Raw genomic sequence first — 19534 nt, 5'->3', positions numbered from 1 at the left:
AAGCAAACTAACGAATTCAGGCTTAGGAATGCGCTATTTAAATACTTCGAAGATGTCAAGCAAGCTGTAAAGAGTTTGTATGCGGAGACATTATTCCAACAAAAGGTGGCTATAAAAATGAAAATGGCAGAGAAACTACCGTTGAGTGAGGTCTGGCGCGTTGTTAATATGGCCTGAGTAACTGTTAAGGGTCACTCATCAGGGGATTAGCGTGGGTCGATTCATCCGAATACCGTATAAACGGGGAATGTGCGAACTACCAGCTCCGAAGTGGTAAATGCTCTGAGAGCTTGGTGGTTAGCGCATCAGCGAAGGTCGCGTCTATGTAAGTTACGAGAGCGTAGCGGACTACAAACATTGTAATGATTGTTTTAATTTTCATCAATAAAACTATTTACATGATGAATTCTTATACTAAATCGAATTTTGATAGTAGGCAAAGCATCTTTCAAGTGGCAAATTAATCACATTATCTTCTATGTTGAAGAAAGAAATATAGTTAGACCCAATTTCCAGGTATTTTTAGTGTATTCAAAATAATTGTTGACAGAAACAATGAATCACAAACGTAGTAAACGAAACAAGAGGTTGTTTACCGCGAAAATAAATACTTACTACTCTTGCACTTTGTCCTCATATATGACACGGAGTAGGTCCATGAAAACGCGGTTTTACGATCAGATTATGCCGCAAGATGAATGCAAGGCAATCAGACGCAACTACGAACAAAGCATCGTAGCGGAAAATGTGACTTTCAGTCGTAAAAGTGAGCATAATTTTACAGCTTCCAGGTATTCTGGCGCGGCCCGGCCCGAGCCGGCGTCCTACGGGCACATCCTAGTTAGGGCGCGACATATTTCGGACAGAGAACTCAAAACGGAAAACCTCTGAAGATAAATCCATTTTTAAAGCTGAATTACCTAGAATTTATGAATTATCTTCGAAAAGATCATACATTTCTCCTGACAGGAAATCAACCGAAAGATGAATAAAACAATTAAATATTTCAACACATTTTTTGAAACCCTAAATTCCACAGTGTAGAGCTCTGTAAGTGTTTAAAGAAAACACAATAAATTATTCACTTAAAATCTCACGGCAACATGGAAAGCATTGGGGGAGGCCTAATATGTTCAGCAGTGAACGGGACTGCTGCTGCTACGGCTGAGATGACGATGATGAAAATCTCACGGGTTAAGAAATAATGTTATTGACGAGTACATTTTCAAATCCCAGTCCACAGAGTTCAATCCCCTTAAGTTCTGACTTAAGCACGAGACAAGTGGAGTTACATTCAGCAAATACCGCGAGGCAGTTACTTTTCATTATCGGTAACAAAAGCCGAGAATACATGACTTAGAAATGCCGTGAAATGAATGGTGCGGTATGCGGTATAAGACTGTAACAAACTGTATGAACGTATGGGAACGATACTTCACGTCCAGAATGTCCTGAGAAGCTTTCGTATTGAGCAGATATAGATATTTATTTATTATTTGTTTTACCTATTTTTAACAATAAGAGGCAGCTTCAGAAGAGAAGTTCTAACATAATGTACGCCACGGGAAACAAAAAACTAGAAGCTAAATAAAATAATGTAAATCAAATAGGTACTTACTCTCGGATCGTAGTAACGAGCTGTGTTCGTCAGATCTATAACGGCAACCAAATTCGGGATTGAACTCAAAAGAGCTTTTACGTCCCATCTGAAAAAAAGATAATACATAATAGTATCATTAACAGACCAAGTTACTGATTTTACTAAGTCAACATGTGTCTTTTTATTGTGGATGAATCGAATAAAATGAATGTAAATGAAATCAAATCGTCTCATTTAAACGAGAAATTCGATATCGCGTCGTTATCTTTTTACTGCATCCCCATTTCCAGCATCACATTGAATTAACCGTTTTATATTTTCAATTATCATATCATCATTACTGGTTCTGAAGGGTCGAGCTTCGCCGGGGTCAAGCGGAGTACTGTCAGTTTTTCAATTTGCTAAATGTCCATTGAGACCGCTGCGCGCCGAACATTTTAAAACATATTTATTTCGTCGCCATCAGTTTGAGCTTTATTGCCTTTACGCAAGAGTGACGTTCCCGTATGATGTAAGTGAGAGATACGCGTGAAATTGATCCTGGCTTTAGAACGCCGCTGTGTTTTGAAGCTTATTCCTTAAGCACTTTCACTTTGGCTTTAATGTGATTTTATCACGTTGTAAATGTTACATGAGCCTTGACATAATATTATAAATGATAAAATACCGTTTTAACACATTTCATCTGTAATGTTTTTCTTTATCTTTCATTTCGATCATCACTTCGTCAAATAATAATAAATTACGAAATATATTATTCACTACAGCAAAATAAGTGTGCATAATATTATACTTACATTTCTTTAATTTCTGCTTTGTTCGTTTGTACAGTCTGAAACAATACAAATTAGGTGTTCATTATTTTTTTGCCACTAATAAACAAAATTTTTTATCAAAAAAATATGTTAACCTGAACTTAAAAAAAAATCATGTTTTAAATTAGGTAGACATTATTTGGACCACAAAATAATGTTTCCCACCTCTCGTTCCCACCACTGCAACTCCTGTGTAGCCAGGATCTACAGCTTGACCGCCACAAAAACCCAACCAATGAAGGTCAAGTTTGTCCCGGGGGAAAGTTAAACTGTCATTGGACCCGCAACGAAATTAATCAGAAGAACATAGGAGGAGTTCGAAATTAAGGTTCGACTTCCCTCCATTGCAAAGCGGATGACAGGTGACAAACAAAGGTTTAAAACCTTTAAGAAAAAGATTATGCACCACGGACAATAAATTAAATTAAGGGGGCCTATCTTATGAGCAATTAGCAACTACCTGCCAATAATATTTTTCACAAAATCGCTTAAAAGCACGGAAATTTTTCCTTGTCGCGACAAGATCGGTGTAATAAATTGCGGAAACAGATGTATGTTGTATTGAATTAAGCATTATATCACGTTCATGTTTCCAAAGATCACACTCCCACAAGATATGATGGGCAGACTGCTCATGACTGACATCATCAGTGGAACACTCGCAAAAAGGAGACGGAACTAGTTTGAATTCGTGAAGTTTATGTTTAAAGTTGCCATGTCCCGTGAGGAACTGCGACGAGCAATGGTCGATTTCTAACCATCGCCTAGTTAGACGTTCGCGTACGTTCGTTTCAGCCAAATGACGTCCACTGCTGGACAAAGGCCTCCTCCAAGGCTTTCCACAATGCACGGTCCTGCGCTGCCCGCATCCAGGCTCTTCCCGCGACCTTTACGAGATCGTCGGTCCACCTAGTAGGAGGCCTGCCCACGCTACGTCTTCCAGCCCGTGGTCGCCACTCGAGAACTTTTCTGCCCCAACGGCCATCGTCTCTACGAGCTATGTGCCCCGCCCACTGCCACTTGGTTTTAGCAATTCTGCGATTCTGCGATCTACGTTCGCGTACATTCGTTACAAAATAATGCTTCTTGTTCTTGTAATATTCAAAATAACAGTAATAATATAACCCACTGCATTAAAAATCCTACTTTGATGTTAAAGCAAAGTCTACTCCCAGCACCACGTTAATGTCAAAGACTTAATTTAAAGCCTACAGTGTATTAGCACGGGCCGGCGGTCAAAGACAATGCCTTTGAGCAGGCGACAGACGGAGGTGATAAGGGCGCGGATCCATCATCAGCCCTACCTGCGCGGGTCAACGACCCCACCTGACGGATCGAGTTTGGACTTTTGGACACACACGGGATCAATTGAGTAGTAAGTAATAAGAAGGCCAATTTTGGATGTGTCAACTTTTTGACACTTGCATTCTATAGACGTTCTATAATATCAGTTCGAAGGGAGGCTGTATTTTTGATATTTTGGATGTATCCCCCTTTCCAATTAGTGGTTTAACTAGGTGATCTTTCTTTTTTATGGCGGCATATGGAAATTTCTGTTGCAACGTTTGCTACTTATCATTACGTCATTTGACCAAAACATATAAACTATTGATCTGGGATGCGGATGTTATAAGCTAATTTTAATCAACCTAAAAATAGTAATTTAAGTTTCTCATACAATAATAACATGTACCGTACCCTATGTACCGTTGACATCACGTCATTTAATGGTTTTACTAATTAATTGCCACTCTAAAACTATTTTGCTAGCACCTGTATATTTTTATAAATATAAAGAAAATCTACACAGATCTTTTCTGTGGAATCACTTATCTGATCGGCTACATTGTTTTTATTGGTCAAATTAATCGCCGGTATCAAACCGCTTTTAAAATAATCATGAAAAAAATTAAATAAGTATTCTGAATCATCCCACACATAAATCTCGGAACCCATTTCTCCTGCACCGCGGGCCGATATTTTTGGGTAAAAATATTCAATTTTGCCCAAAAATTAAGCTAAATAAAATGTCAGGCCCCATAATAATAGGTTGTTAGATTGCTCATAATTTATCGACGGTGTTGACATGATGAAAAAAGTATATCGTGAAAAAATACCAAAGCGCCAGGAGGTGTGTCCTAAGTGGGGTTAATTTTCAATTTGGATTCGCTGGTGGCCTTTATAAATAAAGCGAGGCCGATTTAAATAAATTCACGTTGTTCGGTACTGAGAAATGTGCATAAATATTGGACATTGCCACTTGATCACGACTTTGATTAACATTTTATATGATCGATTAAAATTAATCGGCGACATGAGAAAGTCGCAATTTCGTCGGACGTCTCTGTCTGGCGGTACCGAGAAGCAATCCTACGATTTATTAATTGCCGTACAGCTGACAATCGTAATGAACCGATGTAAATCGTATTCGAACAATTCATTGCGTTAAGTTCAATTAAACAATAACATATAACCATTACGATGTACGAGTAAATACGAAAATTAATACTTTAAATTATTGTCAACTTAATAAATTGTAATTTTATTTTCAACGAAATGGAATGGATATTACTAAACATTTAAAGTGTGTGCGTTCGTTTAAACAACAGAAACATGCCTTTTCCAAACAATCAGATCTCGCCGAATCCATTTACCGCGAGTTTCAATTAACTTTAACGCGCCGGAACAAATAAAAGCCTGCAGGACAAAGGGGCTTATCGGAACCGCGAATGTAAAAAGTGTGGTGGCAAACAAAGTTGACCTGACCCAAGGAATGCATTCAAAATCATTTCAACGTTCACTTGCGGTGTCAACTCCGAAATTAAAGTTTTAAGTGCCTAGTTTAAAACTGCAGTCGAAAAGAAAGGAGCTTTCAGTAAAACGACAATCTTGAATCAAGAAAATCATTAGACTTAGTAAGTTCTATTGCCTAATCTAACACAAATATATGTAGAGGTAATTCATCTAACCACTCATTACCAAACATATTTATTACTTAAAGTACATTACACGAGTAATGCATATTAATCTGAACAAATTTCCACCGCACAAAACTAATAGACTCGAAGCGATATCGCTTACCACACACCGTAGTAACAAATTGGCGTTCCATAATAACAGAGCCCAATAATGTATCTAGAATTAAACACGAGGCTCGCAATAAAACCGCGATGATCCGCGAACATAAATCGATACCATTACGATATTAATGACACTCGTAACTCTCAATCACAAGTCGGGTCCGCACGCACCGGTACGCACCTACAATATTGTTATTTATCGCCATCTACTTTTGGTATGTTTTACTTGTTAAGTAATTGAGAAATGCTGCAAAATCTATACGTTTATATCGTCTTGCTTGTGAATAAAACATTTCGTAATGAGTAAACCCCATCAATAAAAGCACAAGACGTCATAGCTACATAACGAATACGACTGTCGACGATACTAATATGATACACATGACAGAGATACATATGTTACAAAAACTCTTCGAAAAAAATAAAAGTCATGTACTTGAGTAAGTACGCAATAAACAATTGATTCGTTAACCTATCCACAACACCGACAAGGAGATTTTTAAATAACGACAACCAACGATAAACCTTCACACAAATGGAATGAATCGTTAATAAAATAATCAACAATGCAACTTAATAAATCGCCAATTGCCCGCTGACAAAACCCATACAACACGACACGAGCATGTATTACTTACACATGTCGTACACAGCAATAAAAGTAAGTTTGTCATTTTTACGACACGACGCGCTTTTGCAAACATGAACGATGGAGGGAAACGCAAGCGCCACCTGCGGAGACACGCCATACTAATTGAAAGATGACCAAATTTCGTGAAGTGAATCGTTAAAATTGCTATCTCATCTCATCTGCAATCTTAAAGCTCGCCTAAATCGCCATCCATAACCCAAAATCTTTCAAGACCTACACCGCAGCCAAATGAAATAATAATCCAGACCAACCTTGACAGTGACTTATGTTAAAAATCATGACTGTATGAATGTCAAACAAAAAGGAACAAGAGTCGAGGACCTCCCATCAAATTACAAGTGGCAAGCTTCTGACTTATCGCACGATCGCGTGTCGACAAAACGAATAACACCTTCGCACGACTCGATCATATTTGACAAATGCGAGGATCAAATAATCGCAAACATCGACCGAATCGCATTCAACGATAACCAACTCATTGGTCGCTAGAATAAGAACGAAATTTAAATCACTTTGCTAACAGCAAATCATGAGATAGTGATCGGCATATGTAAAATAATGATGTAGCCTGCATAGCAAATAGACAATATTGTATTTTAGATACAGCAGACCAGATCTCTACAATTATTTTTTAGAAGTCATCGTATTAAACGGTATGCAAATCTGAATTATTATTCTGAGTCACCCTTACTACTACTGAATATTAGATTTCATTTGTAACATTGTTAGAAACAAATCTAGACAAGACCAAAGAGAATTTATGGGATTACACGAAAGGGCTTGTTGCAACTCATAGGAATTGCTCCTACACCCAATAAGATTACCTATAATTTTCCAGGCTTTCTATAAACAAACCATGATCAAATTCAACTACGAGTATGTTAATATTACGAGTATTTTAAATTACATAAACAATTGTTTGAATTAGCAGCTATGCTTCTGTAAACTTAAGATACTGTATTAATTAGTGTTGTATTAATTTTTAATCGTCAACCGGTTCTTCCAAGTTAACCGGTACGACAGCCCAAACTAGATTCCACGCTAGAATTTCATAATGCATAATAATGACCTTTGATAATATTCTAAAATATTCATACTGAACATTAACAGGCGTGCAACATTTTAATTATTCAGATTCATTGTACATTGTTAAGTGACAAAAATTTAAACGGCGCCGCAGTCTATTAATCATTTATAGGGTAACTGTTTCGACATTTCGAAAATGCAAGATCACTGATCGCCGTGGGGAGAAATTCAAATTTTATTCATTGGCGTCTAAGATCTAGTTTGCCGTGCGTTTAATTGGAGTATGCAGCGGGGACCACGTCGCGTTGTCGTCGTGTTGTTTTTGGTCCATCATCTGATCCGTTACGTCGTTTATTCCAATGGTAATGATGGCATAATTGACAGAGGGCAACTATTGTTCCTATTGTGTTCTATTGATATTAGAGTTTTGTCGCCTTGTAATGGTTGAACATTCCGTATTGTTCGGGGGATCGTTACTAGCTCATTCGGTTTTGACACCGATGCAACTGCTACGGTAGATCTAAAAAAGGTGGAGCAGCTGCATTCAAATTTGTTTTTGAACGTTGGTACATATTTGACCTTATTGCTTTAATCGCTGACATACAACAAACATGTGTTCCTATAGCTGCATATTTATGCTGTTGAGAAAAGATTTAGTCGTTGTTATTTACAGTACGACCCTACTCAGTACGGTCGTTGACAAATACGTGATAATTGCAGTAGCTTACTGTGTAGTAAAAATCAAAAGCTGCGATCGAAAACAAGTAAATAAACTCATATAAAGCTAAGTGCTCGAAAGTCGCACTTAACTTGCAAACATGACCAACATTTTTACCGCATTCCACATAAGTTCCTATTCGATAATTGGAGAGCAAATGTCGTAGAGCTCCGATTGACTTCTGATAGTGAGACATAAACTTAACAAACCATAATTGGTTAACGGGCGGAGCAATACTTGGTGTCAAAATAATTGATATGTGGCCTGTTTCTTATGCATGCGGGCAGTTTGGACCACAATAACCCTAGCCTTACTTTTTAGCAATAAAAATATCAATCGTCGATGTAATAACATTATACGGGTATACTAATAAGGCGATAGCAAGCTGTGACATCAAAATTAACGTAAATCAATACGCGAATGAAAACGTTATCAATATGTGGATTTCATAAGAAAATATGTATATTCAGATGCGGTTCGTTTACTCACACTTTACGACGATGGTAACTCAAACGGTGCATTGACGATATCATAAGCAGGTTCATCGCATGAGAACACGCCGCGATAAGTATCGAAATATCGCACGAGGTGCTACATAAACAAGCAAAAGGAACGACCTGTTAAAATCGGATTCCGTGTTGGTTTCGACCGATTAATCGAATGAAAAGCCGGTGTATCGGATGTCGGGGGCATTTATCGCGCCTAATTGCGACCACCGCGCCGAAATTCGGTTCGAGAGCGAGCTGGGTGGCGTGATGGCCGCCGATACTCGCGGCCCCACCGCCGCCCCGTCACAGGATATCCAAGGAATTTCAATGAGTCCTGCGTCATTAAAAATATGGATTACACCACTGTGCATCTGTTTTATATTCTTTATGTATGACACAGGTAGGGAGTTTCCACGTTTACGTAAAAAAAAGACTGAATTCAAAAAGGACATTCTCAACTTTCTCAATTATGAAACTTTTAAGAAATAAGTGGCTGATCACAATTTGCTTGTTAATTATGAAAAAACGGTAGCCTTAATGAACATATTAAAAGGTATGAAACGGAACAAGGTAAAAATTCCGATTAAAAAATAATATTCAAAGCTGATTTGCGTCAGTGCGAATTATCCCGATCGTTTATTATTCCGTTTGAGTACGTGCGGCCAAAGCATTCGGCAGTCGTTACCGTATCTCAAGATAACACAAACTTAATGGTTACCCTACATGATATCGCTTTTCGGGTGTTGCGAAAATAAGAGTTAATTATTTTCTTTTTGTGGGCACGCGCTTAAATCGCGAAGGCAAGATTGTATTTTATGACAATAAAGAGAAGGGGCGTCCGGAATCCGTTCAGATAAGGGCCTATTACGCGCAAAATGCATTGGGTCTCTCATTTTGCTGGCACTCAGTAAAGATAAAAGAATTTGGAGGAAAATTTCTCGACTACGAGCTGATAGAAAACTGTAGAATTCAAGTTCACAAGTTGTATTTTAACTCAAATGAGTCTTAGGACTAAATAGAACTGGCTTTTTATAACTTAATCGAAAATTCAATTCGGTTCAATTCCCGCCTTAGGCAGTTCGATTTTTTCAAGTTATTTATAATTTTCAAATTAATCGAAAATGTTGTTAGTATAGAGAGAATCTTGGTCTCTTGGTAATTTTTACGCAGTCGTTGTTAGTTAACTCGTTTGTGTTGGAGATGACGTGCAATCATAAAAACCTTACTAGAGCACCTCGCCGGACCGGTGAAGGCTAAGGACCAATTTTCTACTGAACCACCGCGTGTTATTACAGTAATTACAGGCGATGATAGCTTGTAAGTGTTGATGTACGGAATTCATAACACCGACGACACTTTTCTTAAGTATACGACCGTGTAGTTAAGCGTCATTGATGCTAATAATTACAAAAAGGATGGCAAACATTTTAATAACAGCGTATCAGGTTGCATGCAGCTTGATTAAAATAACATAAAAATGAAATGAAAGTGTGAACAGAGTACGCGAAGACGCCTGCCTCTCATCGGTGTTTTAATATGGGCAATCGAGAATCAAGGAACTTCAACATCTGGAACAGGTATGAGTATTATTGCAGTTTGATACATTGTAAGCAATTTCATGGCTTCGCTGACTATGTATGATATGTACCCATATCACACTAGCTTATATGGTGTGAATGAATCTTGATTGAAACAATGAAACAAAAGCAGCCACCTAGCTCTTCCTTAAACCCTAATTCCACGAAGCCGAATCAAAACAAGACGGTCAAGAAAGCTGATTACACGGTGCTCCCACGATCTCGTGCCCTGGCGGCTTGAAGGTACGAAACTTGGCGCGTACATGTCAAAAGATGTAATTATGAAGAAATCCAATCAGCCCGCGAACCGGCGCGAGCGACGACGTTGATTGAGCGATAAATTTACCAAAGATAAATCACCGAGCGACAAATCGGTAGCAACAATGAACCGTTTATTTAATTGAAGATCATTAACAATAACACCCTTAACAAGATGAAACGAAAACCATCAAGTTACATTTCCAAAGAATAATTTCTAGATAGTAACTAACTTATATTAAGTGACAATCTAAAATTGTAGGTTATCCTCGCACTGCAGTAAATATCAATAAGTTCCATCGTACCGCATATTACACCTGAATCTTCGACCTCTATTTACATAACACGTAACATTCTAAATTCGTGGTCATTTGGTATTGAAGCACCCTTTCATCTCCACAAAGACCAATGTCATTCGCGTTCCCTATACAATTTGCAGTGCACGTTGAAATGCTAAACGTTCCGATACATAAAGCGAAATCGACCCGGGATTAAACATTTGCATCAAAATGAAGCTGATCGAAGTAACGGACACAATGATTCAGATTTTCGCTGGTGGCGCCGGCTCCGCATTATTTCAGGTCATACTTCTGATTCAGGATCTTTCTCTTGACCCCCCTGAACTTGGGATTGTCATCTCGTTTATTTAATGATGTGCAAGGGAACTGTTCGACCTCAGATAACTGGAATGGAGTAAAGAATTTAAAAACAGTAAATCAATGCAATAAGAGCCAAGGGATGTCAAAATAAGGTTCTGCTGAATCACGTAATGGAGTTGTGAAATCTACACTTTCATAATTTAAAGCTTCTTTTGATTTGACAAGTGGCTCCCGTAGAGGACTATATGAAGTATTAAGTAATGTTTTTTAATAAATAGGTCAAAAGAAGACCACCTTAAACATTCAGACATAGAGTATCAAATTACATCTAACTACATTAAGAACTCTACACAGCTATCTAACCTATTTTCTTGCACAACACAACAACAGCTCAACTTGAGGAAAATATTCTTAAAACTGTTAACTGCCCAACCCAGACAGCATTATGGGCGAGCACAATAAATTCAGAAAAATACACCCTTTGATATCTGTTGACAATGTGACCGCGGTCGAAAACATCTTACGACGAGTTTTAATGTTCGCATATATGCGAATATTGTTATGAATAATAGCGAGATGAATCTGTACACGACTCTTGAAATACGATGTCCTCCGAACAGACGTTTAATGTGACGCGGAGATGTTATTATACCCTTGTAGGCGGCAGATGGCGCCTCGGCGTACTACTATAAATTCTTTTATCGGAACGTTCCAGCTGAAGTCTGAATACGAGTATTTACAGATGGCAAGAGCTACGCGTGTATATTTCAGCATACACCATTACGTTGAAGTATTGAGGATGCATGACCATTGTGAAAAATATTCATGCCAACCAGACACTGTCACGGATCCTTTAGTCATGATGGCTCATAAATACGAAAAACGCCATCTTTAATAACACATTATCTACACTACAAGTTACGACATGCAGCCTATAAACTGACACCAAAGTAGATTATCTTTATACTTATGTACAGGATAAATTCAATCTAATAATTGCAATGACAGATAGAATGCATGACATTAAAAATAGACGCAAATAGAAACTCTATTAAAATCTGGCCTTGCCTTCACGATTATCGTATCGCAACAAATCACATCATTTCACACTGAATAGTCCGTGGTTAATGTTGGCCCGCGGCGAGTGTAGCACTAAACAGTCTGACTAATTAGACGCACTAGGCAACAAAGGTCTGTACTATTGTCCTGGCCATTTGCTCGGTGACATGGATGAGCACAAATAGGACCTTAATGGTAACCAAATAAGGGTGTGTAAAGTGCATAGGTGATATGGCAAGTGTGAGCAGTGAGACGTGCGATGGCGGCCCGCGATAGGCCGCCCACGCGAGGCGCCCGCGCCGCGAATTCGTGAGAAAAGGTGCCCCAACTGCGGTTTCAAAAGCAACCAAAGAGTGGCGCGGCAAAGTTGATGCCTATGATACTGCGCCATCTGAGAGACGTGATGTAGATTTTGAAGTAAATGTATTAAGCTCGTTTATGAGATGAATACAGTTGACTTTGTGTAAGGTACAAAAAGTTTGAAAGTACATTATAGAGTGGTACATGTCTCAAACAATAAATGTCAAAGATCTCAACAGACTTGTTTTCTAAATTGCTAATCTGAACAATTTTGTCAGAAAAAAAGATATTAAAAAGAATCTGCAGGTACACCTTCTTACAAAATCATCTTTGACGGCAGCATCAGGCAGCGCGATCAACCTTACTTTCTTGGAAATGTAGGATTAACAATATGTTACGTTGTCATAGTGCCCGCCCGGCGCACATAATTGTACAATATCATTTAAACTTTTGAAGTCTCGCTGCGTACAAGACAAATAAAGAAACCGAATCGTATACGGATTCACTCTTAATTCTTGAAAAGCGGGTCATCTGATTCACGTCGGGTCCTCTTGGAAAATACACCGTGAAGAATTCGCAATCACCATTCAAATCTCACAAAAAGGAAAAGCAGCATCGTAAAGTCGTCTAGCGAAGTATTACCAAATAGTTGGCTGGACGAGGTAAACAAGTGTTATAGTGTTAATAAAATCAGAAATAAAAGCCCTATAACGAATAACGGAGAGTCTAAAGTGTAATAATAAAAATGTAATGAAAGAGTTCGTAATGACTTGAACTCCAAACTCCGCAGCCGCAAAACAAACACTTGAGCTTATTGAAGACTCGAATGTTCTCGAGTCTACGGCGAATAAAAGTGAATAGATTAATTAACTTGGTGACACTTGAGTTTTCGCAATTTATTCGACAGGCCGACTTTCGGCACTCCACTTGTACATTTGAATAAAGAAACGGGCATCTCAATCAATAGTCTGATTCTAAATAACACTTGAGTTAGAATAATGACAATTTATTTTAAAAATACCTATTTATACTATTACGTGCATAACAAAAATATACACGAGCACACGGCTGGTCATCGATGATTATAAACCAAGATGATACCGGATTTTCCGAACGCTAACACGACCAAAACAAAACAAACAATCTGGTTTTAGAGATAAAATTGAAAAGCATTCAATATTTACGTTACCCAACGATTTTGTATCCACATACGTAACTGAAGTTAACTAAATCCTATATCCTATTAGCACTGTTAGTATATTTCACACATACATGGATAAGGTGCTTATCAATAACACTGTACATAACAATAATGTACGTAAAGTTAAATTGCGTTTTGTTTCAATAATTTGTAAAACACCATCTACAACAACTACAACATTCAACATACTATATTGCACTTTATACGACGAAAGCAACTTATGAATTGTGTCTTAAAACCAAGAAATTGGCGTCAAATACAGTAATCAAACAAATTAACTAATATAGACTAAATAAAAAATGACAAAAATTAATGCACTTTATAAGAGCGATTGGGCAATAAACAGGTACTTTTCATCTTACACAACTGTTCTCCATAATGTGTTGTCTGAAGACTTCGCTTCTTGCTGATCGCTTTCTAGCGATAAGACCTACCATGTGCAATTTCAGTTTTGTAAGTATCCTTTTTTCCGACGAAGTATTTGTGTGATAAATAAAGAGTCTAGATAGATATCTACACTCGGCATCAAATAAATCGCACCTCCCGCAACGAGCACTTATCAAACGTATGCAATTATGCATCCCCACTTCCCACCAACATTGGTACCATTTGGAAGCATAGTTCTAAACTTCATTTCATTAGAGGAAAGGTTTTTACTCCAAAAATGTGTCTTTAAAAGGATCCAGAATCACTTCTTCAAAAAACAGGTAGTTACGCTTGAGCCAACTATTATTTTATGGCTATAAAACTGTTAAATTGGGATTAATCGCTATCCATCTGTTAAAAAGGACACGTAAGATCTTCAAATAACACCAATATTGTTGGGGCACCATGATTGTGTCAGAAGAAAATCTTTAAAGTTCGCGTCGCGGAAGGTGCGATTTATTTGATGTTGAGTGTATAATTACTGAGATTACCAGCAATATTTTTCTTTTTAGAATAAAACCAACAGCGTTCATTGCGGGGCTGTCGTCGCAGCATCAGCCGATGGCGGGCCGCCACACCTCTCTATTACTGTCGGCACTCAGCCCCTCCAGGTTAGGGTTGCCAAGTGTTATCTAAAAGGAGGACAAGTGCTCCTTCTCCATATTTTGTTCTTCCGTCCTCCCTTGCTAACACGCATGTCCAGGAGGACTACCTCCAAAAGGATTTCGTTATATAAAAGAGAAGAAGTGTCAAACTAAAGAGCAGTCAGTGAATCTTACTCAATACAACTTCAAAACTCTGGCATCTGAAGACTTTCATATTACTTATTTTGTCAAAATACGAAAAGAAGTTGACGAAATTTTAAAACTTTGTTAAATACTCGTATGTCTTAATTTTTTAAGATCTCCATTTTTGATCAATCGTTTGGCAACCCTACTCCAGGTGGCTAAGCGAGAGCGGGACACTTCATTAAAATTGTTCTCTCTACCTACTTGGGTGTGTAATGTTGTAAACAAATATACACCTGATATAAATTAAAAAGTCTCGGTGGTGGTGGAAAATTATGGAAATTTTCCATTCAACTCTAACTGGGATTCTTGGCAACAGCGCAAGTAATGGTTAAGGAAACCAGTCGATTGAAAGAATGGTAAATAGTTTTTTGTTCACTAATCTGGTCTTGCATATATTCAGATTAATACAATAATCAATAGATTCGACTATCACACCAACTACAAAAATAAACTAAGAAAAGCTCACATTATGACGACAATGATAACGGATAAACATACTTGACGACACATTTATCATGACATCTAATAAATCCAATATCTAAGTAATCCAAAGGTTAAGATATTCAAAATGCAAATAGAATCTAAAAAATTAGAGACGTAAACAAGCACGTCAGCGAAATACATCGTGAATGAAGAAATTAAGATTGTTAGCTGATATAACCTGAATTATGGACGATAAATTGCCGATCGACAAGCTCCGTACGCGTGTAAATTGAATTAAAAGATAAGTACCGAAGCAAAGCCTTTCGCGGGAACGATTAATATGGCCGTTTGACCCGCGTATACGCGCGGCGCCCGCGCAGCGTCTCGTAAAGATAACTCGACAACCTAAACCGCACTGTCGAATTCAATTAACGATATAACGACATGTTTATTATAAAAACACAAAGATAACATCGCCGATACCAAAATATGTCGACGCAACACATTCAATGAAAGTCACACGTGGCCGCGACAAAATTTCTAACATGCCTATCTCGACGCCCGAGGAACATGTAATGTCATTAGCCTTATTTAAATTATTAGGCAATAACTACACTCGCCACATAACTCATGTATGTACTAATAGTGCTATAACTATGATTTATACATTTACGATACACCTTTTAATAAATATGCAAGTTTGAATGGAGTAATAAAATGAAAAAGCATCAAATAATAAATTAATGCCGTAATGTATACGTTAATTAATTAATTATGTGACGACGATGTTCAATCAACACGAAGATTAAAAATTAGCTGACAAAATAGTTATGAATATGTATGAGTGTCCCTGTTTAGCAGCGTGTCGCATGAAAATACGTAAAATAATGTTTTACGATGTGGCGACGATAAAAACCGTGTAGTCTATAAATTATAAAGATAATAAAATTGAAAGAGCAGTCAGAATTGAGCAATCTGCAAAACATAGCGACCTTGTTTGGACTATAAAGGAAGATTAACACAACTATATCCGCATGGAAAGCACGACACCTTGCCACATTCTTGAATAATTTAATGACAGATTTACATTGTGCCTAAAGCTAATGAAATAGAGGTCTTACGAGTAAAAAGTACAAAAATTAGTAATCTACTTCTTCTTTGTAGATTGTTACAATTGACGTTACATCAGAAAGCCGAAAGAGCCAACATGGGCGAGTAATAAGCCTTAATCAGACAGCAAACTTTTTCTTACGGATCCTTAGTAAAATTTCTTTTCAGACCTTCAGGTTCCTTCAAGCGTAGAATGTCAAACCACCAAACTAAACTTTGTGTGATATTTCATGCTGATTATACACATGTGCGACCCATCCAGAAATTACATACACCCAGATCATCTTTTTTTCGGAACTATTAGTTATAAAATGATATTAGAGTTTAGGTTCATCAACGCAACCTCTTTATAGCGACATAAATCAAGTGAAATCCGAATAAACATGTTAATTTGCATCGCCGCAAGCCACGGCGACAGTCCACACTAACGATGCACCAACGAACACAACAAAATCTATTTTTATAAACCCAAAAGCATCATTAAAAACTTAATAACGCTAACGTTATTTAATACGTGTGCTTAAAGCGTTGTCCATTAACTTTCAATTAGAAAATAATCTCACAAAACTAGATTGGGATAGCGGCGGGTTTTCTACGGCCTTAATATTTTTCTCTTGCCCAATATAAAACGGGCGGCGTTATTTCGCACCCGTATGTTAACGATATTTTAACAGGTTAACGTTGTAACGGTAACGGTTAATCATGTGTTAGACATTAAAGGTGCATTACCGCTCGAGAATAACGTACTGCCGAAGCGTTAAGCGATCGGTTGTTTATTAATGCTGGAATGCAATAAAATAATTAAGCCTTCTTGGCAGTTAATCATCGGATATCTTATTTAGTGGGAGCTAATGAGAGGCGTAGATCACATTCGGTAATGATGACACGGAGAGATTTATCAAACACTTTCGATCCGAAACTTATGTGCGGCGATTAAGACATTCGTGTTGACATAATGGCCGGGCAAACAGAGTTAAATGTTTATATTTTTCATCGCCTATTTAGTACTGACACTTAATAAGTGGAATATGATGATCACGCGAGGGTTTCCGGTAAGAAATGACCATTAAATCTATTAAAAAGATAATTGGATAAATATTGAATGAATATGGTTATTAAGCATTCATGTGTAGAGCTAGCTTTTTCATTGCCCTCATATTATAATTTTGACTTTCTAGAAGATTATTTTTAAAATTACCTTTCATTATGTTCAAGTTGTATTTCATTTAGGAAAGGTTGGAAAACATTTGAATTCAAAGGGTGGTTATGTTCAATAATAACAACTCGCAATCAGTCGAAGCTGAATAGTTTTCAGCTCATACTCATCATAATAACTACAAAACAAACAGGAGACAGAACTGCACTCTAAAATAAATTAATTACCAAAACAATAACCATAACATCGAACTTCGTAGACGGAATAATTTACACAAGTGTATTTGCATAAATGTATTTCCACAGGCGATGCGTCTGCGCCATAACAATATCATCAAATTAAATTATCGTTAACGAACGTGTAAACGTCGCGCCGGCGGTGGCTGCAAGCGCTGCAGCGAGATAATGGCGTGCGTAAGAAGCATAAAGAACATTATTGGGACCCGATCACATTCAGCACGCGAAATGCAGAGGTAGTGATGGGAAGAGTGCTTTTACAAAACTCTTCAGTAGTTGACAATACCCGTTTGTCAAGTCAAATTAAATGGGCAATTAAGTCTGAAACTATTAACGATAGAGATTCTGATAATCTCAACGATTTATGTTCTGCCATATTTTGCACTATTTGGACAAATTGTTGATGAATATTTGACAGGTGTCAATAATATTATCGAATACTGTAGAAAAAGTCTAATATGTTGTCCCGAAGTATCCTGAAAAGGGCCTACATACGAAGAATTTGAATTTGACTTTTTGAAATAAGTCAATATGAAATAAATACTCGAGTATGGTTTGGATTAAGACTCTTTCGGGTCAGAATTTCATCTCTATCTTAAAAGTATCCCAGCGCATCACTTCATTGCACATTGTATGTTAAATGACGCACCATTAAATGCAACGGCGCGCTAATAAACACATTACAGTACGATATTAGGCGCGCGCGCAGGCCCAGACGCGATCGCGCGACAAGAACGTGGGAATGGCCGACGAAAGAATAGCGTTCCAATTGCACGATCACTTTTATCAAACAAATGTAAATCACGTATCGATATTTCAGATTGCTAACGACACTATCTTTCGTAATTAGTTAAGGAGAGTTGTATTCGAAAAAAAAAAGAATCTGATCATGAATAGGTGATATCATTGAAGCAATTAATAATAAAAAATAACTTTGACTTTCAACCGTCGCGTCGCAGTCGAAAGTAAACATCGCTGATAAAAATCTACTAGAAATTCCAGGAACTGTTTCGAAACGACTATGACAGTAACGAAACGCTTTACCAGAAAAATACCGGAAGCCGAAAGATTAAATGATCAAATCAAACCATACGACGGCAATAAAACTAGAANATTCATCCAATAGGGTAGAATTTTGACAGTTGCAATTAGATATAAATTTTTTCAAAGCCTGGAAATGTTCATCACACTCTTTTTTTGTACATTGATACCGTTCAGACATTGTGTTCAAAGATTTCTTAAGATTACATAAGTTATATTCTAGGTTTTCGACATCATGTTCATATTTCAATATACTATTCTCTAACATTGTCGAACATATGTCAAGCTCATTTTTTAGACGCTGTCTCTCATTTATATAGTTTACTTTGTTGTATAAGCATTTTTGTTTCTTAATCAACTTGTTTGTTTTTTTAATATAATTACTAATTTTTACATACTTTTTAAATTTATTTTTACTGCATCTGACAATCTCACCACATACAGGAGTATTGNAACTAGAAAACCAACTGCCATAACGCGCAGCGCCGGCATAAAATATCAAATACCATAACGCAAACGCACTAAAACGAGACACGTATTCACCGTCGTCACCGCACAATGGATACGTGGCTTTATGAAAATATCAATAATAGTATTGAACGCAGTTTAGTGCGCTATTAATGCAGCGCGCGCTTGCAGACAAATTCAATTGACAGGAGCCTCCGCCGGAGCCCCGGGGTGCCCCTCGTTTACATCCACCCGCCTATCTATTTACGCTGCTATTGGAAATAAAATTGAGCGGCGAGATTGCATAGCGACTCTCAAAGGGTGCGATCGAAACTTTATGATCCGATTTTATTGTTGTCATCGACACTGTCGTCTTTATAAAAGCCGCAATGCTGCGGTGACTCCCTAGGCCCGCTATATCGCCTGGGAGATTGAACGCGCGCGTCGGCGGATCCTGTTTGAGGCTGTATCGGGAACGACTGCACACTAACACTTATCATAACTTCCATACATTCAAATGAACGTCTCGAC

At 37.6% G+C, this 19534-nt stretch overlaps 1 protein-coding gene across 1 annotated transcript in view; it reads right to left on the bottom strand.

Annotated features, from left to right (window-relative positions):
• Window positions 1-19534, bottom strand: part of Ptp-h (protein tyrosine phosphatase) — a 57127-nt gene that overhangs the window by 25016 nt on the left and 12577 nt on the right. The window contains exons 3-4 of the mRNA XM_028305707.1: window positions 2398-2432; window positions 1619-1706 (exon numbers count right to left, since the gene is read on the bottom strand). Coding sequence (XP_028161508.1) covers window positions 1619-1706; window positions 2398-2432 — 123 coding nt within the window. The remainder of the gene's footprint in view (window positions 1-1618; window positions 1707-2397; window positions 2433-19534) is intronic.

Source organism: Ostrinia furnacalis, unplaced genomic scaffold (genome assembly GCF_004193835.3).
Source record: "Ostrinia furnacalis isolate ACB-3 unplaced genomic scaffold, ASM419383v2 OfSCF1780, whole genome shotgun sequence".
Taxonomy (NCBI): Eukaryota; Metazoa; Arthropoda; class Insecta; order Lepidoptera; family Crambidae; genus Ostrinia; species Ostrinia furnacalis.
Note: the sequence above shows the minus strand (reverse complement) of the source record. Positions and strands in the feature narration are given on the sequence as shown.